Here is a 20,654-nt window from a genome sequence, read left to right on the forward strand (position 1 = left end):
ATCAACTATGTATGGATCTGGCAAAAGATATAAGATAATGTCCAAGTGAGAGTAGACTATTTACTGGCCTAATGTAGCCTAGACCAGTGTACAGACACTGAGTCAGGAATCAAAGATGGGTGACAGAAAGCTTTACAATTATTGAGGACAAATTCATAACTAAACGTGTTAGCTGTGAATTAAATTGTAAATGCCTAGGTTTTCAGTGGAACATGAGAAAACATTAAATGTGAACTCCAAGGGGTAAATGTTTGATGACAGCTGGAAGACATGAAAAATATTTTAACAGTTTACAAAAAGGTTTTGTGAGCTTGAACAGTTGTTGGGCACCACTTATCACAGTCATTATAGTGTGCGTCTGATCACTGAGCAGCAGCAGGATTTATTATGGAATCACATATTTTTTCTTGTTTGTTTGGGCGTAATTTATTTTACTACACTTTTTGACTTACCAAAACATACCAGATATATTACACTGTGGGTTAATAGTTTGTCACCTTAATATTCTCACTAAAATATTATATGTTAGGTTCATATCCCCCTTCATGAATGTCTGGCAGGTATGATGTGTTCATAGCTTTATAACAATGTTGTTGTGACATATGAAATATTGTTGTATAGAAGCTGCATTTTTAATAATTTCAGTTAGTTTCTTTAGGGATTATCATAAAAAGAATGGAATTTGGGGATGACAAAATGGTCTTGAAGGCACTCTGGATGTCCATGGTGTCGATAGCTCTCAGATTTCTTTGTCCACATAGTGCAAGGCAGCAACAAGCAGTTATTTTCATTTCATTATTAACTAGCTATTTGTTATATTTTATTACTCTATCCATCAGACGTCTTGTTTTGTCCCATCAACAGTCCAAAAGATATTCAGTTTGGAATCATAAAACGTAGAAAAACAGAAAATCATCACATTGTCAGAGCAGGATACATTTTAGTTTGGAAAATAACTAAGATGATTAATCAATTGTCAGGAGTTTGAGTTGTGAAGGAGTCCCGTAGTAAGTATGCGGTATGTGCAGGACAATAAATTGAATGAATAGTCCAGTAATTCGACAGAAAAAAAAACACGTGTTCTGTCGAAAGATAAGTTGATAAATCAATTATTTAATCAATTAATTAAATGCAGTGCTTTAGTGTCTAATCTCAGTATTGAAGTGGTGTAACGTTATATTGGAGTTTTCTTTCAGACAATTTAAAACTTCCAATCAATAAAAGAAGATTTTAAATAAAAAGCATTTCAAATCCATGAAATCATAAGATAATTTATGCATTTAACCAGGATGTTTACAACCCGAGGAAATGACGTGCCAATGTTTTGAATCGTGCAGGCTAACAAGCAGCACGGCTAGAAAGCCTGTAAGCACTGCACTGAGCAGCCTTCCCCGAAATACACTTGGGGAAGACTTTAAGCTTCATGTACCTATAAGTTCTGTCAGGGTAAGTTTTACTGTATTAAAAGGCTTTCCGATATATATAACGGTGGTTGGTTTGGCATTAATCGTTAGCTAGCAATTGTTGTTAGCTAACAAAAAAACACAAAACATTTAAGCTAGCGCCAGTTCGCTAACACCATAACCTCTCACCGTTATTTATCTTCGAGTATGCGTACCATAAGATGGTTAACCTTGTTGATGGATAAATACTGATGAAGTTGAGGAAATGTGACAGGGCGTGGAATAATTGACCGAAATGGATAATCGCACACGGTGTCCTGCAACGGGTTAGCTAACGGAAGCGTAAGGCTAGCCGTGGCGTTCGACTATTAACCATGAATGTCCGAGTATGTTAATAGCTGCAATGCTAACGTTGGGCACCAAAATTAACGTTAGCAAGTTTATTGTACTGCTGTAGTTCACGCCACACGAGTGTGATGCAAATGCACTGTTTGATGGCATTAGCTAAGTTACATAGATATAGGTCACTTTAACATAAACGAACTGACTTTGTATAGATGTTAAGGAATATCGGCTTCCTCAACGATTTTAATGTTAGTTGTCGATGCATTCTGGCTAACTAGACTGCCAATCCTTGCAGAAATGAACCGTGAAGTCTATCAACTGATAAATGCTTGTAGGTCGTGCATCAATGTCAGTACTCTCCCCCACAAGCGTGTTATCATGACAGCGATGCGGCAGCTGCAAGCTTTCGTAAGAGATGCTTTTGTAACTTAAAATGTCCATGTAAGTCTGAGCTTATGGTGTGCCATAAATGTACATGGGTACACACAGTTATGTATGGTTATTTAAGGTGTGCAGTCACTGCTGCTCATAAGAACAGCCCGGCCATCTGCTATCACCCAACTCCAGCACTTTGACTCTGTATTTCCTCTGCTGGACAGTAGGAGCACGCAATGGACCTCCACAAAATCATCCATAGTGCGCTGCACGAATTTATTCAGGCTTACATTCCTAATGCAGATCTCAGGTAAACAATTCCTCAACAATTTTTTTTTTGCATTCTTATAAAAAAGGTCTAGTTCAATCAGTTTTATAGTAACTTGTTTTATGCCATTTAATGCAGCACCCTGGATGATGTTCTTCTCTCTTACATCACGGGAGTCCTGGAGGATCTTGGCTCCCAGCAGAGTGTTGAGGAGAACTTTGACGTGGAGGTCTTTGCAGAGATGCTTGAAGCTTACATACCTGGCTTTGCTGCAATTGACAGGTAAACAGTAACCTTTTTCTCTATTGTCTGTGATAAAGTCATTTGTCTTTTGTTGATATTACAAATGTGTTTTTTTTATTTTTTATTTTGCAGTGTCAAGGTCTGTGAAATGATGTTCAGCCTGGCTTCAAAACTAGCCACTGCTCGTACCTCAGGTAGTGTTTTTATTATTATCTCTAATACATACAGTATACAGCAATCTCACCCTTTTAACCAACTGGTTTCTTAATTTTCATAATGTTTCAGGAGTCATTTAAACAAACTAAATGTTTTGCACAGTAGGGTTGGGTATCACTAAAAATTTTTTCTATTCCGATTCCAATTCTGCTTATCGAATTCGGTTCTCATTGAATCTCGGTTCTGCGAGCGTGACATGTTGCTACTGTTTTGCATTAGCCTTATCCGGGGCATCATTGTAGCTGGGAGACCACATTGAACACAGTGCATTCCTTCAGATTCACGCCATGCTGAAGTAAATGCTTCGTCATATTGGAGCTGCATCCTCCCTTGCACAAAATATCTGCAGGTGTAGGGTTTTGTTGTGTTCTTTTTTTAGTGAAGCTAAGCCAAACTTTTACTGTGGTTCAGAAATGTAAACAGAAGTACTCTCTTCTCGCATGCTTTGTTGACGTATTGCGTAACAAATGACGCGACATTAGGCCTGCGTACCAGGTCCTGGCAGATAAGTGAAACTTGGACTGTAAAATACTCACTGACTTATAATTGGGAGCACGGCTGAAAAAAGTTAAGCAGAATCTAAATGCACTTGTCTTAACGATTCCACGTTTCTTGGAAATTTGGAATAGGTTCTCGATAGATAGATAGCGATCATTAGCCTAACATTTATACTACAGTATATTAATGTTAATTAATTTGTGTTGTTTCCTGTTTTAGCCGTTGAAGAAAACTGTGTGCCTAAGGCAAGGACAGAAGAGATTTCATTGAAACTCACCACCCTGCACAGTGAACCTCCACCAGGAAGAGAAACGCAGTGCCTTAAAACACAGACAGAGGGCGCCACTGCCAAGGTTATAAATTTCAGCACACATCATCACATTATTTTCCTTTTCTTGATGTGTCTGAATTTTTGAATCACTATAATTTCACATGCTCATTGTGTGTCCTCCTGCTGGTGATATTGTTAACATCCTAAATTAGAGGTAACATAAATGTGTGTATCTCCAGCTACCAGTGTCTGAGTGGGAGGCCCAGGAGCAGCACCTGCTGGAGATGTTTCCCAAGTGTAGTCTGTCGGAGGCTCGCAGCGCCCTGTCTATTGCCAAAGGAGACATGGAGGAAGCTGTGCGCCTTATCATAGAAGGCGACGTCCAACTCAGCCCTACTCCTCTTAATGTGAGTCTCTGCTACACTCAGAAACATTGCCACTGTGTTTCATGTCAGCTGCTGCCCACCTTGTGTATATTAGCAGTCTGATTTGATGGTATCCTGTTGCCTCAGGTAAACCATGGGAAGAGTATTTCCTCCCTGGCGGACCAGAAACTTAAAGAGAGCATTCTTGAGAAGTGAGTAAGATTGCTATTATCCTGTGGAAAGCAGAATTGGCCTCACTTCTTTATTTCAGTGTGTTTGTGACTATGTTTCACCTCCACAGGTACATGCTTGTGGACAGTGAGGATGATAACAAAACACACCGTCCTGTCGCCCCGAAAGATGTAAGTCTCAGGTTATACTTCACATTCACACTATAGCTTCTTCAAATGTGTTAATGCAATAAAACTTTAAATAATATAAAATTAAAATTTATTTATTTATACAGGCTCCAAAGAAGCTAGTTCGCTACCACAGTAACCAGGTGGTAACCACAAAAGGGGAGCGATATCAACTTGTGAAGAAAGACGAGGCAGAGGACATGAAGAAGACATATGTCAACCTCAAACCCGCGCGAAAGTACAGATTCCATTGATGACGAGCACAATACTGTAAGAGCAGCTACTGACAATATTGTTTACACTATTTTTTTTTTTGTATTATTTAGCCTGCATTTGTTAGATTTTTCCCAAGTAAATGAAGATATTTGTTCATGTTACAGTGGCTTATTTTAAAAAACTGTTACCGTTATATGCCTTGGTTGAAATTACAGTGTTTTAGTTGCATCCCTTCCTTGAGGAGGTTTTGAAATTTTGTGATATTTTGGTGCGGATGTTGTAACTTGTGTTCAACCTATCTAACCTTTCTACTTTTTTGTCATCTCAGCCGGTCTGATGTTGCACTGACAATACTGTCATATTTTCATTTACCTATTTTGTTTGTTTGTCGTTTTTTTTTTTACTTCAGTACAGTATTGACCCAAAATTATGACATGAGGTTGTAGAGATGAATCAGTTGTCATTTCTGTAAATATGTTCTAGTGGTGCTGTAGAGTTTCTTCTGGACATTACGAGTCTCAACTGCTTTTCTATGTACATACTAAATCACTGATGCCAATTTCATTTAAAGTTCTATTTTTACATCATACAAGAATGAAACAGTTCTGTGTTGTCAAATGTTTGGTCAAGCCTTGTGTTTGGACATTTGTTGTGCTTCAAAATGGTCTTAAATGAAACTGACGTATAGATTGCCCTCATAACAGTAAATATTCTGCTAGTCCACAAGAGGAAGGCCATAGTTCCGATTGGTTTTTATCACCTTCTATCACTGCCCTTACAGCAAATAAAGGGTTTGTGATAATATGCAATGTTTTACATAATATATTGTTTTTATTGTGTACAATTTCTATAATGGAAAAACCTAATTTAAAAAATGTAAACATGACGACCTTGGCTTAAAGCTATCAAAGTGAGAATTGCTAACCCGTCGCTATGACCCGAGAGACCCTGAGCAGCACAAGAGGAAGTGTTAAATATTTGTCAGTAACACGACTAAGCCCTGATAAAACAAGTGTTGCAAATATTTTGCTGTAATGGGAAGCACTGTATAACTCTAGAAATTCATTGGTAATTTTCTAGCACAACAAATTTAATTCTCAAGGGGTGCACAAACTATTACAGCACTATAATATTTTGGCATAATGAGGTGGAGGACTGCGGTTGCCCCCTGAATTTTAGCGAAACATGTCGCTGGAGGACTTGATTTTAAAGTTCATCTCAACAACATTGTCTTTATTTTTGATATAGATGTTTAGAGTTGACAAAGTCTCAGATCATGTGTTTATTGCGAAGAGGCCTGTTGCATTCAGGGTCTGTTTACATGATGTCACCAAAGTGGTCCTCTATCACGACTCCTTTTATCTCATCTTGTGGTGTTGTGTGAGTTTTGCTTCGTTTGTGATCGTTGATTGTGGAATTTTTGATTGAGTGGATTCTTATTTGACTCTTGTTAGTTGTATATTAGGATAAATTGGTTGGTCAGGTTTTTTTTACTAGTATATACTGTTGTTTATTATACTATTGATTATTTGTGTTTCCCGCTGCATCCATTTGGAGCAGATATAAGCAATTGTTTTTGATTGGTGGTATAATATAGTTTGCCCTGAGTGTAGGTGTAACACAAGTGTTGAAAAGATGTGTTGTTACTGATACTTGTCTTTATCAGCAGCAATGTCGTCTTTAAAGGGAAAATGTGGCACTTTTTATGTGGATGTCCAGTCGGTGTTGATAGTAAATGTAGTCAGTTGAAGCAGTAAATCCCTCTGTGTGAGTGTTATATTGACCTAGAAAGCAGAGTTCTCCTGCTCACGGAGCATGTGCCTACATGTATTTATTGCGCACGCGCTTCTACTTGGCAAACTCTGCTTTCTCGGTCAATATAGCACTCACTGAGGGATTTTTTGCTTTAGTCGACTGCATTTACTATCAACACCGACTGGACATCCACATAAAAGGTGCCTAATTTTCCCTTCTACTAAAGAGCATGGACTGGATTTAGTGACGCTGTTCTGTCACAACTGAGTTTTAACTTTGCGCTTTGAGAAACCGCTGACGCACAATTAATAGTAAATAAATAAAACTTTTTGTAGATTATTCACATTGTATTCTTTGATTTATTCACTTATGTTACTTAAGATACTAATTCAAAACCATCAAATATTATTTCATAGCTTTGTGTGTGAGAAATCACCTTTCAGTAGTCATTCAGAACTGCAGAACTTTGCAAACAAACTTTAATCGGAGGAACAAAGACAGCACGCACTGTGTTGAAAACAAACCAGGCATCCATTAATACAAACATACCTCTATCTCTATGAACCCTTAATAGGGAAAACCCTTAATTAGCCGTTTAATGAGTGAAAACAAACATTTTGACCATTTAAAAAAAAAAAAAAAAGTTAATCATGTCCTTGAAACATTCAGTGGCACACCATTGTTAAGCAAGGCACATGTAGTAAACAGGGTTAACTTAGAAAAGCCATACATATCAAATCTTACATAAGGTCAATTCTTTTTTTCCAGAGGAATTAGCCCTATTAATTGGGAGTTTTATAGTTCATCACTTGCTGATTCATTGAGTGTCGCAATGGCAGACAAAGCTTTCTGAATGTTTGTATGTTGGTTTGGCACATACAGCACAACATATGAATTGATCCTCCCTTTTTGTTTAATGTACATTTTTACAACAGCACTTAAAAGTTTAAACACTTCCAAGATCTTCAAAATATGGCTGCATGTAAGTAAAAATAAGTGCATTTCTGAGGATTGTTAACCTACAGTAACCACCAGAGCAAGTTTTCAACTTGAATTAGACTTTTGTACACATTGGAGCATTATATTATCTGAGATCTGCTGCATTTAATACAACATATTGAATATTTGTATTTTGCAGCAGTATAGTGCATGGACCGGGTAACAATACTTAAAGCTTAATATGAAACTGAAAACCTGACCTCTAGATGGTACATTATGTTGCACTGCAATGGCTGATACATGAGCAACATCCCAGCAGTCAGCTAGTTCAGACCGTTAAAAACATGTTAACATGAACATATCATTTCAGCACTTTGCTTTAACCACTTTTACACTCATGACCCTCATATTCCCAAGACCAGATCGCCTGTACGCACTTTGAGAAGTTTCCCCAAAAACAGTAACTTGAATCATTTCCTTTTCATTCTTAAAGTTAACTGTATTTTCTAAACTAAAATTGCAGTATGTATTTATGTACATTTTTAGTGCTCCCTCAACTATTACTATAGCGCATCCAGTAAAGTCCTTGAAATATAAATCAAACAAGCAAGAGCATAAATTAAAACACAAAGTAATCACTCAGCTAAAATAGCAGTCACATATTCCTTCAACTGAATATATGAACCACTTTTTCCACACCCACACATATTTCATCAGTTTTTAATCACGTCTGTGTTTTATTACCGTGCCTATGCGGTCTTCATTGCAATAGGAAATTCTTGCAGATCACTCCCAAAGACCGTGTAGGTAGAGATAATGCAGATTACGGGGATAAATATTTCAAAAACACATCATCACACTCACTCTTATCTTTCGATGTATGAACCAAATCAGCTGTCTTAGTGATAAAGATGGAGAATATAGTATGGTCATTCCACATTTAGTAACCTACAATGATGTTATTACATGTCCTGTATTTAACTGATGTACTGTATATAAAATACCCCTTGACTCATCCATTAGTGGTCAAAATATGTAGGCTGTTCCAAAGGTACCGATCTCACAACTTCTACTGACTGGGTGAGCAAATGCACCCAAATAACCTTTAGCTTGAATTATGAGAATGTTGAAGACACTGGTTCACATAAATCCATCCATAAGTCTATAAGTTAGGCCTCCTCTTCAAAGACTTCATCAAGTAGGGCGCATTCCCATAAGTCAGTCAGATGTGTCTTCTGTAATTGTTGTATTTGCAATGACCATGGCACTCAGAGATGACAGCAGAATGGTTTGAAGATGGCTGCTTATTGCCATGCCGCGATACGTAGATCCAAAGTAAGAATGCGCATTACACACGCAGCAGTCTCACTTTTACACACATACAGTTTTCCGAAGCAGTTTAGTCTACAGTTTGAAGGGTGTGGCTCTAATTGTGATCCTGGTCGTATCGTCCCGTGATCATCGTTTTCAGTAAAGGTCCAACCTACAGAAATGATAAAGATAAGCTTCTTCATAGGTTCAGATATAGTGCATTGTTTTACTCACTGTCCCAGACTGCATATATCTTTCCTTTGTACTAAATCCAGTAAGCCATAAATATTCGCAGTAATTGGGTTGCTGGGAAGGGTCAGCATGCCCCAGGGATTTCGTGCAACAGGTGACCTAAATGTGGGTCTGATTTGATGTTCTAGAAACTGGCGGTGTGACATTCATTTGTGACTTACGCAATCAGCACACTGATGACAGGAAAGAGTTTGTATTGCAAAGAGGACATAACATCAAGTGCTTTTACCTCATGTGGGTCTCCAAGTGCTTCTCCCAGCATCTTCTCAATATTTCTCATGATGGCCACCTTCTGATGAGCTCGCAGGGGGTATTCTATCCTCTTAGGTGTGGGGGCACCCTGAAGCAATAAGTCAAAAAATGGGTCATGAAATGAGTGGTCATGAAGAAACATGGAGTGGCAAAGACAGCACAAATGTGTGCGTAAGTAACAGTTGTAATGTATCAAATTATGCGTACTTTATACCAGAAGTTTACAGTGATCGTCACTCCGCCATTCAACAGTGATTCAATGTGATGCCACCTGGAGAAAGAAGAAAAATGTTAACTAAACTCATCAAACTCTTGCTGTCAGACAGCAACTTTCTGCAGCTCTTCCTTTAATTTAATGTCAGCATCATACGCGCAAGCAAGAAATTGATCAAGAAACTACAGGCTGAGGGAGGAAAATGCAGTATAGTAACTAGATAACACTAGAGCTGCAACAATTTACTGATTAGTTGTGAACTATTCTGATTAATTGTTTTAAGTAATCTTTTAAGAATATATGTCCAAATTCCCTGATTTCAGCTTCTCAAATGTGAATATTTTCTGTCTTCTTTTGTCCTCTATGCTAGTAAACTGAATATTGTTGGGTTGTGGCCAAAACATGACATTTGATGACGTCACCTTGGGAAACACTGATCAACATCAACGTTTTCTGACATTTTATGGACCAAAAAACTAATCTATTAATCGTGAAAATGCTCGACAGACTAATCGATAATGAAAATAATCATTAGTTGCAGCCCTAGGTGAACCCCAGTTGTTTTGCAGTTTTTCTTAGTGGTGGTACATATTCATGGTGAAAACTCCCAAAAATAAATGCCAACCCAAGGAAATCACTGGGTGCAGTGACAGCTTCCAGGCCACCTTTGAGCTTTATGTACATGTAGGTTAATGCTTGAAAACTGCAATATGTACTTAGTTAGCAACAAACCATGTTGGTTAGAAGCCATTACTGTAGTGTTAACAGAACAGAGTTGTACATTTTCATCACCAAACCAACATAAATGTAGTTTATTCTTGAACTATAGCTTGTGCAAGCTTAATATGAAGCCCTCCCAGTAAACCAGTGACTAAGCTGCTTTTTCTTACCTGTTAAGAGTAGTTTAAAAATATAACACCCGTGCCCTGTACTCATTGTGGATTCATGCTCCAACACATAAACTTCATTACTAACAATTACTACTGCAATATACATTAGTTAATTTTGACAGCACAAATTTCTACCAATTCTGGGCCAACCAATAAGACACAGACATAATACTCAATAATAATAATAAAAAAACATTGATAAACAGCACAATGAGCTGTTAATCAAAGAATATCATACTGAAATACAGAGAGCATGAAAACACAACTGAAAGTACATCCAAGAAACTCAATGCTAGGGCTTAAATATCAAACTTTTATTGAAACCACTTTATGGTCTCTTGTGCAATTTTCATATGGCTGGAGGCGTTAAAAGGTGAAAAGCATGTAAAAAATACCATTTAAAATTAAATACTGTCATTTTGCAAAGATGTCCTGGCCTACACATCATATTCTACTGACAGAAAACATCTTTGTTTGGTACCAATACCCTTAAAAATCACGCTATAATCATTTTAATATGTTTTTCAATAAAAATGAGAATAATGATAAATATTGTTCACCCCTACTCAATACACTAGAGATAATCAGCGGATTTGGTGGTAGAGCTGTTTTTTTTACCCAAGTAATGTTGGTATACATAATTTCTATAAGAAATGTAATTTCTTACCAATACATGGGGATGTAGAGTACGTCTCCTGGGCCCACAACAGCCTCACAGCCAACAACATTTTGAAAATTGGGAAACTTCTCATAATCGGGATTATCAAAATCAACCTATAAATGAAAAGTATAGATGTGTTACAAAACATGAACATACCTCATACATCTGCAAAATACTTTTAATTCCTTCCTACTTTTCTGATAAATGTTTGAAAATAAGTACAAATGTACAAAATGTATGTCCTTATTTCAAGTAATCTTAACACAAACATCTTAAAAATAACTTTTTTTAATGTGTAGAGACCATTGTATAATGTCTTTGAGGGGATTCCCTCTGACATCTTCACTGTGAATTATCTCTACCACTATTGATGAAGGTAACTGAACTAAATTACAAATGTGCAATTACATGAATAAAGTTTTATGGCTTACTTGGCTCTGTCTGTCACAGGGGTGATGCACAGGGTATGGATAGAGACACTCAAACTGGTCTGGGGGGAAGAGGATGCATCTCTTGTGGCCTTTGATCTGTGCAAAGAAGTTCTGCTGCTCGTCGTAATGCGCTGGTGTCACATTACCTATGGTGAGAGAGTATTAATAGAAAATGTGATGTGAAACATTGAGGAGAATGAAAAGTGAGGAGCCGTGTGATCGTACATTATACAGCGGAAACCGTGAAACAGCATTCCTTATGCCAGAACCCTTACCCTCCATGCCTATGAGCAGCAGGTTGGATGTCAGCTGTCCCCAGTTTCTCTTGGCTTGCTGCTTGTTGATCCAGTTCCAGTTGAAACCAAGGAAGTCAACAACAATCTTTTTCCCTACTGTGTCATTCAGGGTCTGCTGCAAATATACCCTTGAAATGCATGAGAAGAGAGATGTGAAAATGTTATGCGCCAGTTTGTTCTACGTGAAACAAGTTGCAATTCTGGTAATTTTCCAAAGTCCTATTAATTTGTCTGCAGGATATAAGCAATGTGCTTTGAAGACTACATCTCCTTCAAACCACAAACAATATGACATTGAAGGAAGAGGACCATGTAAATCTAAATAGATATCACCCACTGTGAGCGTCAGCGTGTCAAACAGCGAGTTCACTTTAGTAAGTGATCTGTGTTTGTGCACCAGGGCCAAGTCCGGTCACAGCAATAGGCTTCTCCCCTGATTCTCCTGTGTAAATGCTTAGTCATTCACTCTACTTTCCTGTACCGCATTACATTTCATGAGAAAAATAAAAACACCTTTCACTGTCAAGAACACCCGCAGCACAACCACATTGTGCTCTGGCACACTTGGGTTACTAGCCTGTTTGAGCTTCCAATGATTGTGTTTAGATTGAGCAACAGCCCAGGCAGGGTTAATATAAACATAACTCACATCATATTCCTGTTCCAACTAAAATAAATATATCTTACCTCTCCTCTCCTCCCATCTCCTCTGTTAAATGCATTTTTTCCACAAATTCGGAGAATTTCATTTCCACTCGTTGTGACTTGGGGACAAAGTTCTCATAATTAGACATTTTTTTCTCATCATAGTAGAGGAATTTGTGTTTTTCGGCGATGTAAACAGAGAAGTCTCCATTTCCAATGTTCTCCTGGAGGTAGTCAATGTCCCATTTGAGGGCTGGATAAACAAGGTTTGTGTCTGTCAAAACCACCGGTTCCTGAAAACAGATAAAAGGACATTTCATTATTGTAATATTACAGAAATGTGTATTTTTTATAGTTTATGTCAAGTGAATTAGGCTTGTAAAAACAAGCAATTCTCTCTAAAGAATTAATCACTGCAAGACTGGTTTCCTATAATATTTTAGTGTTTTTTTATAACTATGTATTATCTCATGATTATAGCCTATTGTAAGATTTAAGTGTTGTTTTTTTTCAATCTACAATTAAGTTTTACTTTAACATTTATTACTATTAATGTGGTTCATAAAAATTGGTGAAAAGAAAGTCCTTTAAAATGTCATAGTATTATTTTAAAGTAAAAAGACGTGTTACACAAACATTGCTGCATGTGTGTCATCTTGACGGTGTCACAGTGCTTTTCCCTCACCAAATCCCGGAACTATTTATATTTTTGTCTAGAATAACCTTTTAATCAAAAAGGAACATAAACCCCCGGCACACACCCGCGCAGCACATCGATAGTGCAGTGTTTGGACACACTGAGCTCCGAGGGCTACGTGACTAACTGAACGTAGACCGGTGGGCGCGCTCCCGCCGCCTGTCTCTCACTGCACCGGGCTCTCGGTTTCACTTTCGCCGGAGAACGCGGGCACTGTTCGGTCTCGATAAGTTACAACGGCGCAGGAAAAACCCCGCCGCCGTCGTCGACTAACTTTAGCGTGGCCGTCGTTTAATTTGCGGCGTCTGGGTCAAAGAGACACGTCAGATATCAGTCTTTGAGGCTTTCACGTATTGTGTTGACTGTAAAAATCGGTTTTGTGTTCTGCCTTGATAAGACGCGTGCATGCATACGGGGACATGCCCCGTGTGTCCTCGGGGTTCAGAGCTCCACACTGTTATCGTTTTCTAATGCTGCTACAGTATGAACAAGCCATTAGGGACTCGAAATTAAGACCGATAATTCCAGTTCTAAACTAAAATGAAAACATGAAGAGGTCACTGAATGTGAGCCACAATATCACTTTTATTTAGTGCGACGTATTTATTCATTCATGTATCAGAGTTCATGTTTGAAACTGACAAATTAGATTGCCTACAGCTACTGCTGAAAGTGACAATAACCTCTCCAGTTTCCTCAGGCCAAACAAATAACACTCAATTCCAGCTAAATTATAAATATGCAATAGTGCAAACCATAGTGTATAAATGGATCCATGGCCCACACATGCATGGGTTTTAATCTTTCATTTTCCTGTTCTACAATAATATTAATCATACACTACAACAAACCATTATTTATTTAACCTCTGACTTCTTTTGTTGCCTATCACAACTTTTTTGTATGCATATTCTATATTAAGTGTAAATCATATGAATCTGTGTTTGCAAAAATAATAGACTAGCAAAAACCATTCTTAGTGTTTTAAATTATGTAAGAGCAAATCCAGTCAAATCATCAGGGTGTCACTACATAAAACACATTTATACTTTTGTTTTAGAAATCACATTCAAAGAATTTCCTTTCCTTAACATGTTTCACAATGAATTCACATTTGAATGTCACAAAGTTGCAATATGGCGTGTGGGTTAGTTTGACAAGACTGTTGTGTTGCTGTTCTTGTAAACCATTTCTCAAGAGCTGGCTATTGTGGGTTGGTGCGCAGTAGATTCAACAATATCTGAGTGGAGAACAGGAACCCGGTCAATTTTGAGAAACATTGAGGATGACGCATTTCTATTCATGTCTAATGACAAGATAGAAGAGAAAGGTTTTCTAACACAGAATCTAATTTGTTAACATTTCTTTTTGGTCTGCATCTGGGTGAGACGCACTTAAATGAACTCCTGAATGTTTCCATTTTTCATCACACATTAATTACTAAGGTGAATAGGTTCCCTAATCTTAACACAAACTAAGACTGTGGCTCTTTAATGGAGATAATAACATGGTCTGTACTGCACCAGCAGGCAAATGCAATCATAAGAAAACAAGCTGCTTTTTCTCCTAACCAGAACAGCATACCTGCAAAGCAATCAATTGATATATTGTTTTGTCATCAGTCAACCATCACCAATCAGATGTCAAAGGCAGCACTACCTGACCTCACTAATTGGAATACCCTTGAACTTGAAACCGAGCGCAGGCTTGCAGTTTTATTATGCTGTCATTACCAAACGTACAAAAAGCCCACTGATAGTAACCAAAGTCACACAAACTAGTCACAGGTGGGCTGCTTATTTTAATGTATAGATTATCAAAGACTGAACAAATGCCTTTCTCTTGTTAATAAGCCTACTTTGTAGTTCACTGTCACTAATGGAGATTTGCCAAATCCTTCCAGCTGGGAAGCTGGAACTGAGACATTCATGCTTGAAAAATGACTTAGCCTAAATTATTAATATAGATATAATATTACAATGGCTATAGATAAGTATAAACATAGCTACAGAGAAACAGTTCCAGCCCTACAGATTAATCTATTTTAACATTAGGTTTGGGTGATATCACCATTACAAATTGAGCTACTTGACTTCTAAAATTAGGATCCATCTCTGAGTAAATGTCTCTGGGATGATTTAACGCCAAGTCTGAGAACAGGCTAAAAGAAAATGATACAGTTTACTGTCACTTTCAACACCTCGCTGTACATACATAAGATAATGTACACTAATGACTGTATTTTTTACCTAATATAGTTTCGTTTTGACTCATACTGTTTGTGGTGCAGGTCTATCTGTGCGGTTCTTGCCATGAAAAGCTCTGAGATCCCTTCACTGATAGGGCAAGCAATGCGTGTTCAAAGTTTCCGCGAGCCAACTTAGCCGGTTTACCTCATTGTTTATTAGTATCTCTGCCCTGGGGTCCGTATGAGACAGTCTAGGAATTGGCTTGGTGGGGAAAGAATATTTTCGGAGCTGGGACTCATCCCAGTCGCGGTTCTGGACGCCACTGAAAGCGGCGCCGCCTTCACTCGCCGCCGGGTCAGCCTCCGCTGCCATGGTCGTCAACAAGCGCTGATTAGCTGCCTCCGTCCACCTTACAATAAAACAACGACAGACTGGCTTTATCTTCCGGACTCTAACCTGCTAGGACCCGGACTCAGCAGCGGTGAAATCACAAAATCTTTCCCATTCAAAGTTATTAAATTAATGAAGGGTATCCGCGCCGTCCTGGCGATAGCTCTCCCTCGGTTCCGTGTGGTGTTTATGGTTTACACACTGTGTTGACAACACGAAAACAAACGACACAAACTAAATTGTCAGGGAAACACTTCCATAATTGTAGCGCCAGAATATCGGACAGCGACGCATAGTGTACTGGGTGAGTAAATGCTTATGCTGTAATACTTTCTCTATACCACTAGAGGACGCTATTGCACTTACTTTGTATGCAGTTTTTCAGAAAATGATATTTTCCTACTTTATTCTGAGTGACAATGCACATTGTACACTCATTTGCAGCGACAGAGTCAGAGAAACATATCTTAAGCCTTTTTTGCTACATTTATTTAGGCCTGTAGTAGAATAGTAGTTTATATAAATTTGTATTGGTAAATTTTCTATCTATCTATTGCATTTTCATAGTTTAAACTACTCAAAAGTATATTAAGCAGTTAAAATAAGCTCCACCTTTACCAACTACATTTAAAAAAAAATTTAACTTTTTTAATTTAATTTTTATTATTAAAGTCCAACAATGCAATAGTATAAGACTTGGAGGGATCATTCTGTATAACCAGGCCTACAGTAGTATAATTTCTACTTTTGACACAAGGCCTGTACAAATTACTGATAATACAGCTACTACTTAAATAAAATATTGAATACTTTCGCCTAAAAACAGTTTTTACTGTGTAGTATGGCTACTTTTACTTAAGCAATATGAACAGCGCTCACCCGACAAAACGTTTGTATGGGTGGATTATTTTTTTAGACATATATTTACTTTTTTTGTTAGGCTGAGACCTCTAATGGCAGAGGAAGTCATGTGACATCAACCCGTTCTCACTCCCAAACATCACGGGCGAGTTCAATCTCAAAACGTTTTGCACCGGTTTGCAACGTTTTCAGATTGAACGGCATGTTTCCTTGAAACGTTGCGCAACGTTCTGCAACGGGCTTCGGGGTATGTTTTCTCCCGTTTGGTGGGCGTGTCTCATGTGTTACCCAATCAACTGCAACAAGTTTGTAAACACAACGGCGTTAAAAAGCCAGGAAAAGTTTTTTGGGTTAAAACATGTAGCCTACATTGAGTCTACAAAGCCTTACTTAACTTGAAACATGTCACCTTCATTTTCTTTCATACAAGACACAAGAAATCTGCAAGATTTCTCCACTCATTCACTACTCCCTACCCCCTATGTAGGGAGTTGTATGTAGAGGACTATATAGTGAGCTCACTCGCATTATTAAAACAACACTTTCGGATACACTACTCCGATCGTTATTTCGTCGCCGTTAATTACGTCATTGCCGTCGGACAATCAGTTTTTAACGCACTGGGGATCCCTATAGCGTCATAATTCAAGGCAGTGGGGGAAGCCCTGTAGCATCAGTTTTTGAGGTAAAGGGCGGTATATGAGATTAAACAGAAAAGAGTGAGTATGCAGGTGGGTGGGTGGAGGGGCCAGAACCTGGACATTGAACCAGGAAACCAGGTCTGTGTCCTGTGTGAAACAAAAAGTTAACATTAATAATTTTTATTGAAGTTTCAGAGTTAAATTGCGTAAGTTATGTAAGTTAACAAACCTACGTAGTGATTTTAAGCCAAACCATCATCTTTTCCTAACCTTAACCCAACAGGCTACGTTTTGTGCCTAAACATAACCAAAGTGCAATGTTTCACGACTTTAATAACCTGCCATTTCGAAATGGTGATGTTTCGAAACGCTAGAGTCTTATTTTGAAAGTCTAACCGGCCGTTGCATATTTATTGCTGCTACCTTTACCGGACGTTGCATATTTGTTGTTGCTAAGCGTTGCTAACTTGACTACGAAGCCCTAAACGTATAATAATTGCGCTAAAGGGGTACCCAGGGCGTCAAAAAGCAACGCCAAAGGGCCTTGACCGAGTCGGGAGTGAGAATATGCTGGTGACATAGCGACATAGTCCATGTACTGTGGTTGGTGTGATAGATGAGTCATTCAAGAGACTGAAGATTTCTTGTGTCTTGTATGAAAGAAAATGAAGGTGACATGTTTCAAGTTAATTAACGCTTTGTAGACGCAATGTAGGCTACATGTTTTAACCCAAACCACGATCTTTTCCTAAACCCAACCAAGTAGTTTTGTTGCCCAAACCTCACCAAACTATGATTGTTTCGTGGCTTAAGTAAAGTAGAAGGTCTTGGCCTGTCACTGGACTGGTACAGGAAACACTCATGTGTCACTTTGGAGAACGGTCACATAAAGTACATACAAAAAGTGAGGAAATTTGATTTTGGAAGATTATTCCTACCAAATTATTTTGGTAGAATTATTATAATAACTATTATTTCTTATTTCTATACTTGCGACAAATGCATTGAAGAAATAGATGCCATCCCATAGCAGTGTGTGACCAGTCTAGTAACCAGCATGAGGAGGTGGTGTTGTGGTAGTGTATGGTTCTTCCACACGCTGCTACTGACGCTAATGTTTGTCAAATAAATAAATTGTTAAATTGCCAATATGTCTATTTTCTTCGGACTTCAATCATCCAATCCACTAAACAACACCAAACAAAGTCAACAGTGAAGAAAAGCGGTTTGGCATTGTCAGAGAAGATTTGGCACATTTTTCATGGGAAAAACCCACTCAGCTCTGCTGCTCCTACAAATGCATGTTCCTTACAAATATGGCACCATTTAAAAGGGACATTAACAGGCTATCCAATAGTATAAGATTTATTGACAAGAAGCATTGTTACAACAAAGAAATAATCAATCACAAGTTTCCTTACTTTTTGCTTGTAGTTTATGTTGTTTTGGGACACTTGACAATCGATGTCTAGGTATGAGGACATGATCTAAATACTTCCTCCACCAGTGCCGGTCTGAACAATGCTCTGTACAGCATGAAGCAATACTTAAGAATTATAATAAAGGACAAGCCACATTATGTTTTAATCAAACAGGCTGAGAAGTTGTCACAGCTCTCATTCTCTTTATGAAAGATATGGTAATAACTAAAGTAAAGACTGAGCAAAGACTTTTGAAATCATGAGCCAATATTTGATTTTGGTTATCTTTGCCTCAGCATTGGGCTACTGTATTGATCAGTGGGCGATCATTCTTCATGAGATAGCTGTGCACGCTGTACCTTCCTGGGTGGACTTAATCAGTCGATGGACCCTTGCTCTGTTTCATCAACATCACACTGGCATTGAACTAAATAGAGTGCATGTATTCTATCACTTTGATCACTGCTACTTTGTAATTTTTAAACTTTGTGACAGCTTTTTAAAGCCACACACAGGCATAATTTTAGCTCAAAAGTCATAAAGCATCTCCTAAAACATTGGTAAAACTTGATACATACATCTTGTATGTTTTCTCTTGAATCAGGCTTTATGAGCAGATTTCCACTGCTAGGACTAGTTTGGGCTCCCTGGTGGGTTCCCATGCTCTGTGTTTCCTGTGCAGATCAGTGAGCTGAGCTGATCCCCCTGATGCTCCTCTCTCCCCATTCTTTGCAGATAACCACAGCCAGGAGCTTGACCACCCTGGTGAACCTCAAGGAGCTTGTATCTCAATCATGCTGATAGCAACAAACACACACACCACTGCTGTCTTCTGCCCAACAGATTGACTGCTGTCAAAACAAAGGCCTTCTCAAGGAGCTACTGTTACAATGAAAGAGTTGATAAGTGAAAGCAAACATGCAGTTTTTGAGCTTACAGGTAATGCCATAATGATACAACACAGGTAAATACAGACTTCAGTTTTGTTAACCACTTTAAGAGCACATGGTGGACGTCCCATTCATCTGTACTCATCTGTGTTGGCTTTCTCTCACATTCATACTGACCCTCGCACCTCTACGTGTTGTAGGTCCGGAACTCCTAAGCCATAAATCCTATTAGTCAAGGATTCTCTGAAGTATTTTAGTCCTTTTTCCCATCTTTTATTGATTGCATGATCACTCACTACCTGAGAGACATCTGATCCCTTTGTGTATTTATATGTTGCAGAGCCACAAAAGTATTAATTAAAATAATAATACTCGATTCCACCTCACACCAAAACATCAAAACAACCATCTTTCAATGATGCCACTACTGTATAGAAGAAGAAAAAAACACATACACATTTCTGTCAATAATCTCTGGTGTTCTCCACAGAAGTTTAAATTGATCGGTCAAGCTCTGTGAGAAAGCATCTGCTTAAAATCCCTACTCTTCCTCTGTGGTGTCACCTTTCTCTCTGCCACCTTGAGCTCATGTGTTATCGCAAATTCAACATGGCAGGCCCAGCTTGAGAGACGGAAGTTCAGACCCATCGGTCGAAGGTCGTGTCACTCTCTGGATAGGGGTGGGGGTTCTGTAGTCTGAGTCACGATCAACACTATGTGCTATTTCACACAGCATTATTTCATTCCGTGCATCTCCCCTTTTTGCATTTGTGTGTTTGTTAATTTGAGGGAATGACATCAAGAGAGAATGCGGGTAGAAAATAAGAAGCATAGTGAAAAAAGGTGATAAAGACATGTTGGATTTCTTTGTATGTCTGTAATCCAAGTTTTAGCCTCATACTGTGGTCTCTGGTTGTCCATGTGAATCTCATAGCCTTCTAATCTCATACTCCATTTTGTTATGAACATAAGAACACATATAGAAAACTGTAGTACAGCAGGGTAAAGGGTAAGTGTTACAATAACCTGACACTGGGTTCCCCCCCCCCCCCCCCCCCCCCCCCCATTTCTGCTGCTGGTGCACAACTGATCTTGACTGAATAAGCGAACGGTGTCACAGGTGTGTTAGATTGTTGAACTCGTTTTCCTGTGTTTTTTTCTTTTCCATACATTAACTGATTACTGTGTCAGCAGGCTTTCCTTTTGTGGGATTTATTATTTACATGTGGGTATACGTGGGACATTTTCTGCAGAGGGCGAGCCGGCGCATGAAAGCATGACCCATAAACCCCCCCCCCCCACACACACACACACACACACACACACACACACACACACACACACACAAAAAGAAAAAAAT

General features: G+C 38.5%; 2 protein-coding genes and 1 long non-coding RNA gene across 7 annotated transcripts in view; 2 read left to right on the forward strand and 1 right to left on the reverse strand.

Annotated features, from left to right (window-relative positions):
• The first annotated feature begins 1,307 nt into the window (after nt 1-1,307).
• On the forward strand, nt 1,308-6,653 carry cuedc2 (CUE domain containing 2). 2 transcript variants are annotated; one of them, XM_046070265.1, is made up of 9 exons: nt 1,308-1,446; nt 2,351-2,433; nt 2,530-2,673; nt 2,767-2,828; nt 3,568-3,701; nt 3,859-4,026; nt 4,132-4,196; nt 4,286-4,346; nt 4,451-6,653. In XM_046070265.1, the coding sequence occupies exons 1-9, from the start codon at nt 1,309-1,311 to the stop codon at nt 4,595-4,597; spliced, it is 1,002 nt and encodes a 333-aa protein (XP_045926221.1). In that variant the 5' UTR covers nt 1,308; the 3' UTR covers nt 4,598-6,653. The 2 variants fall into 2 exon arrangements, with proteins under 2 accessions (XP_045926221.1, XP_045926222.1); XM_046070266.1 differs by having other exon boundaries at nt 1,310-1,446; nt 2,348-2,433.
• Nucleotides 6,654-6,776: 123 nt separating this feature from the next.
• hif1an (hypoxia inducible factor 1 subunit alpha inhibitor) lies at nt 6,777-15,670 on the reverse strand. Its single transcript, XM_046070264.1, has 8 exons — nt 15,296-15,670; nt 12,248-12,498; nt 11,540-11,688; nt 11,265-11,410; nt 10,840-10,946; nt 9,276-9,339; nt 9,046-9,156; nt 6,777-8,736 (listed from the first exon to the last, which is right to left on the reverse strand). Exons 1-8 carry the CDS (start codon nt 15,461-15,463, stop codon nt 8,680-8,682), a joined length of 1,053 nt encoding a protein of 350 aa, XP_045926220.1. The 5' UTR covers nt 15,464-15,670; the 3' UTR covers nt 6,777-8,679.
• The window catches only part of LOC123983855, a 13,345-nt gene continuing 3,973 nt past the window's right edge, over nt 11,283-20,654 (forward strand). For 2 of the 4 annotated variants that reach the window (XR_006828309.1, XR_006828310.1), the window contains exons 1-2: nt 17,470-17,654; nt 19,140-19,343. This is a non-coding gene — a long non-coding RNA (uncharacterized LOC123983855). Of the gene's footprint in view, nt 11,416-16,986; nt 17,122-17,469; nt 17,655-19,139; nt 19,344-20,654 lie in introns of those variants that run through there. The other 2 variants (XR_006828312.1, XR_006828311.1) reach the window with 2 other exon arrangements.

The sequence above is a fragment of the Micropterus dolomieu genome, linkage group LG15 (assembly GCF_021292245.1).
Source record: "Micropterus dolomieu isolate WLL.071019.BEF.003 ecotype Adirondacks linkage group LG15, ASM2129224v1, whole genome shotgun sequence".
NCBI classification, from domain to species: domain Eukaryota; kingdom Metazoa; phylum Chordata; class Actinopteri; order Centrarchiformes; family Centrarchidae; genus Micropterus; species Micropterus dolomieu.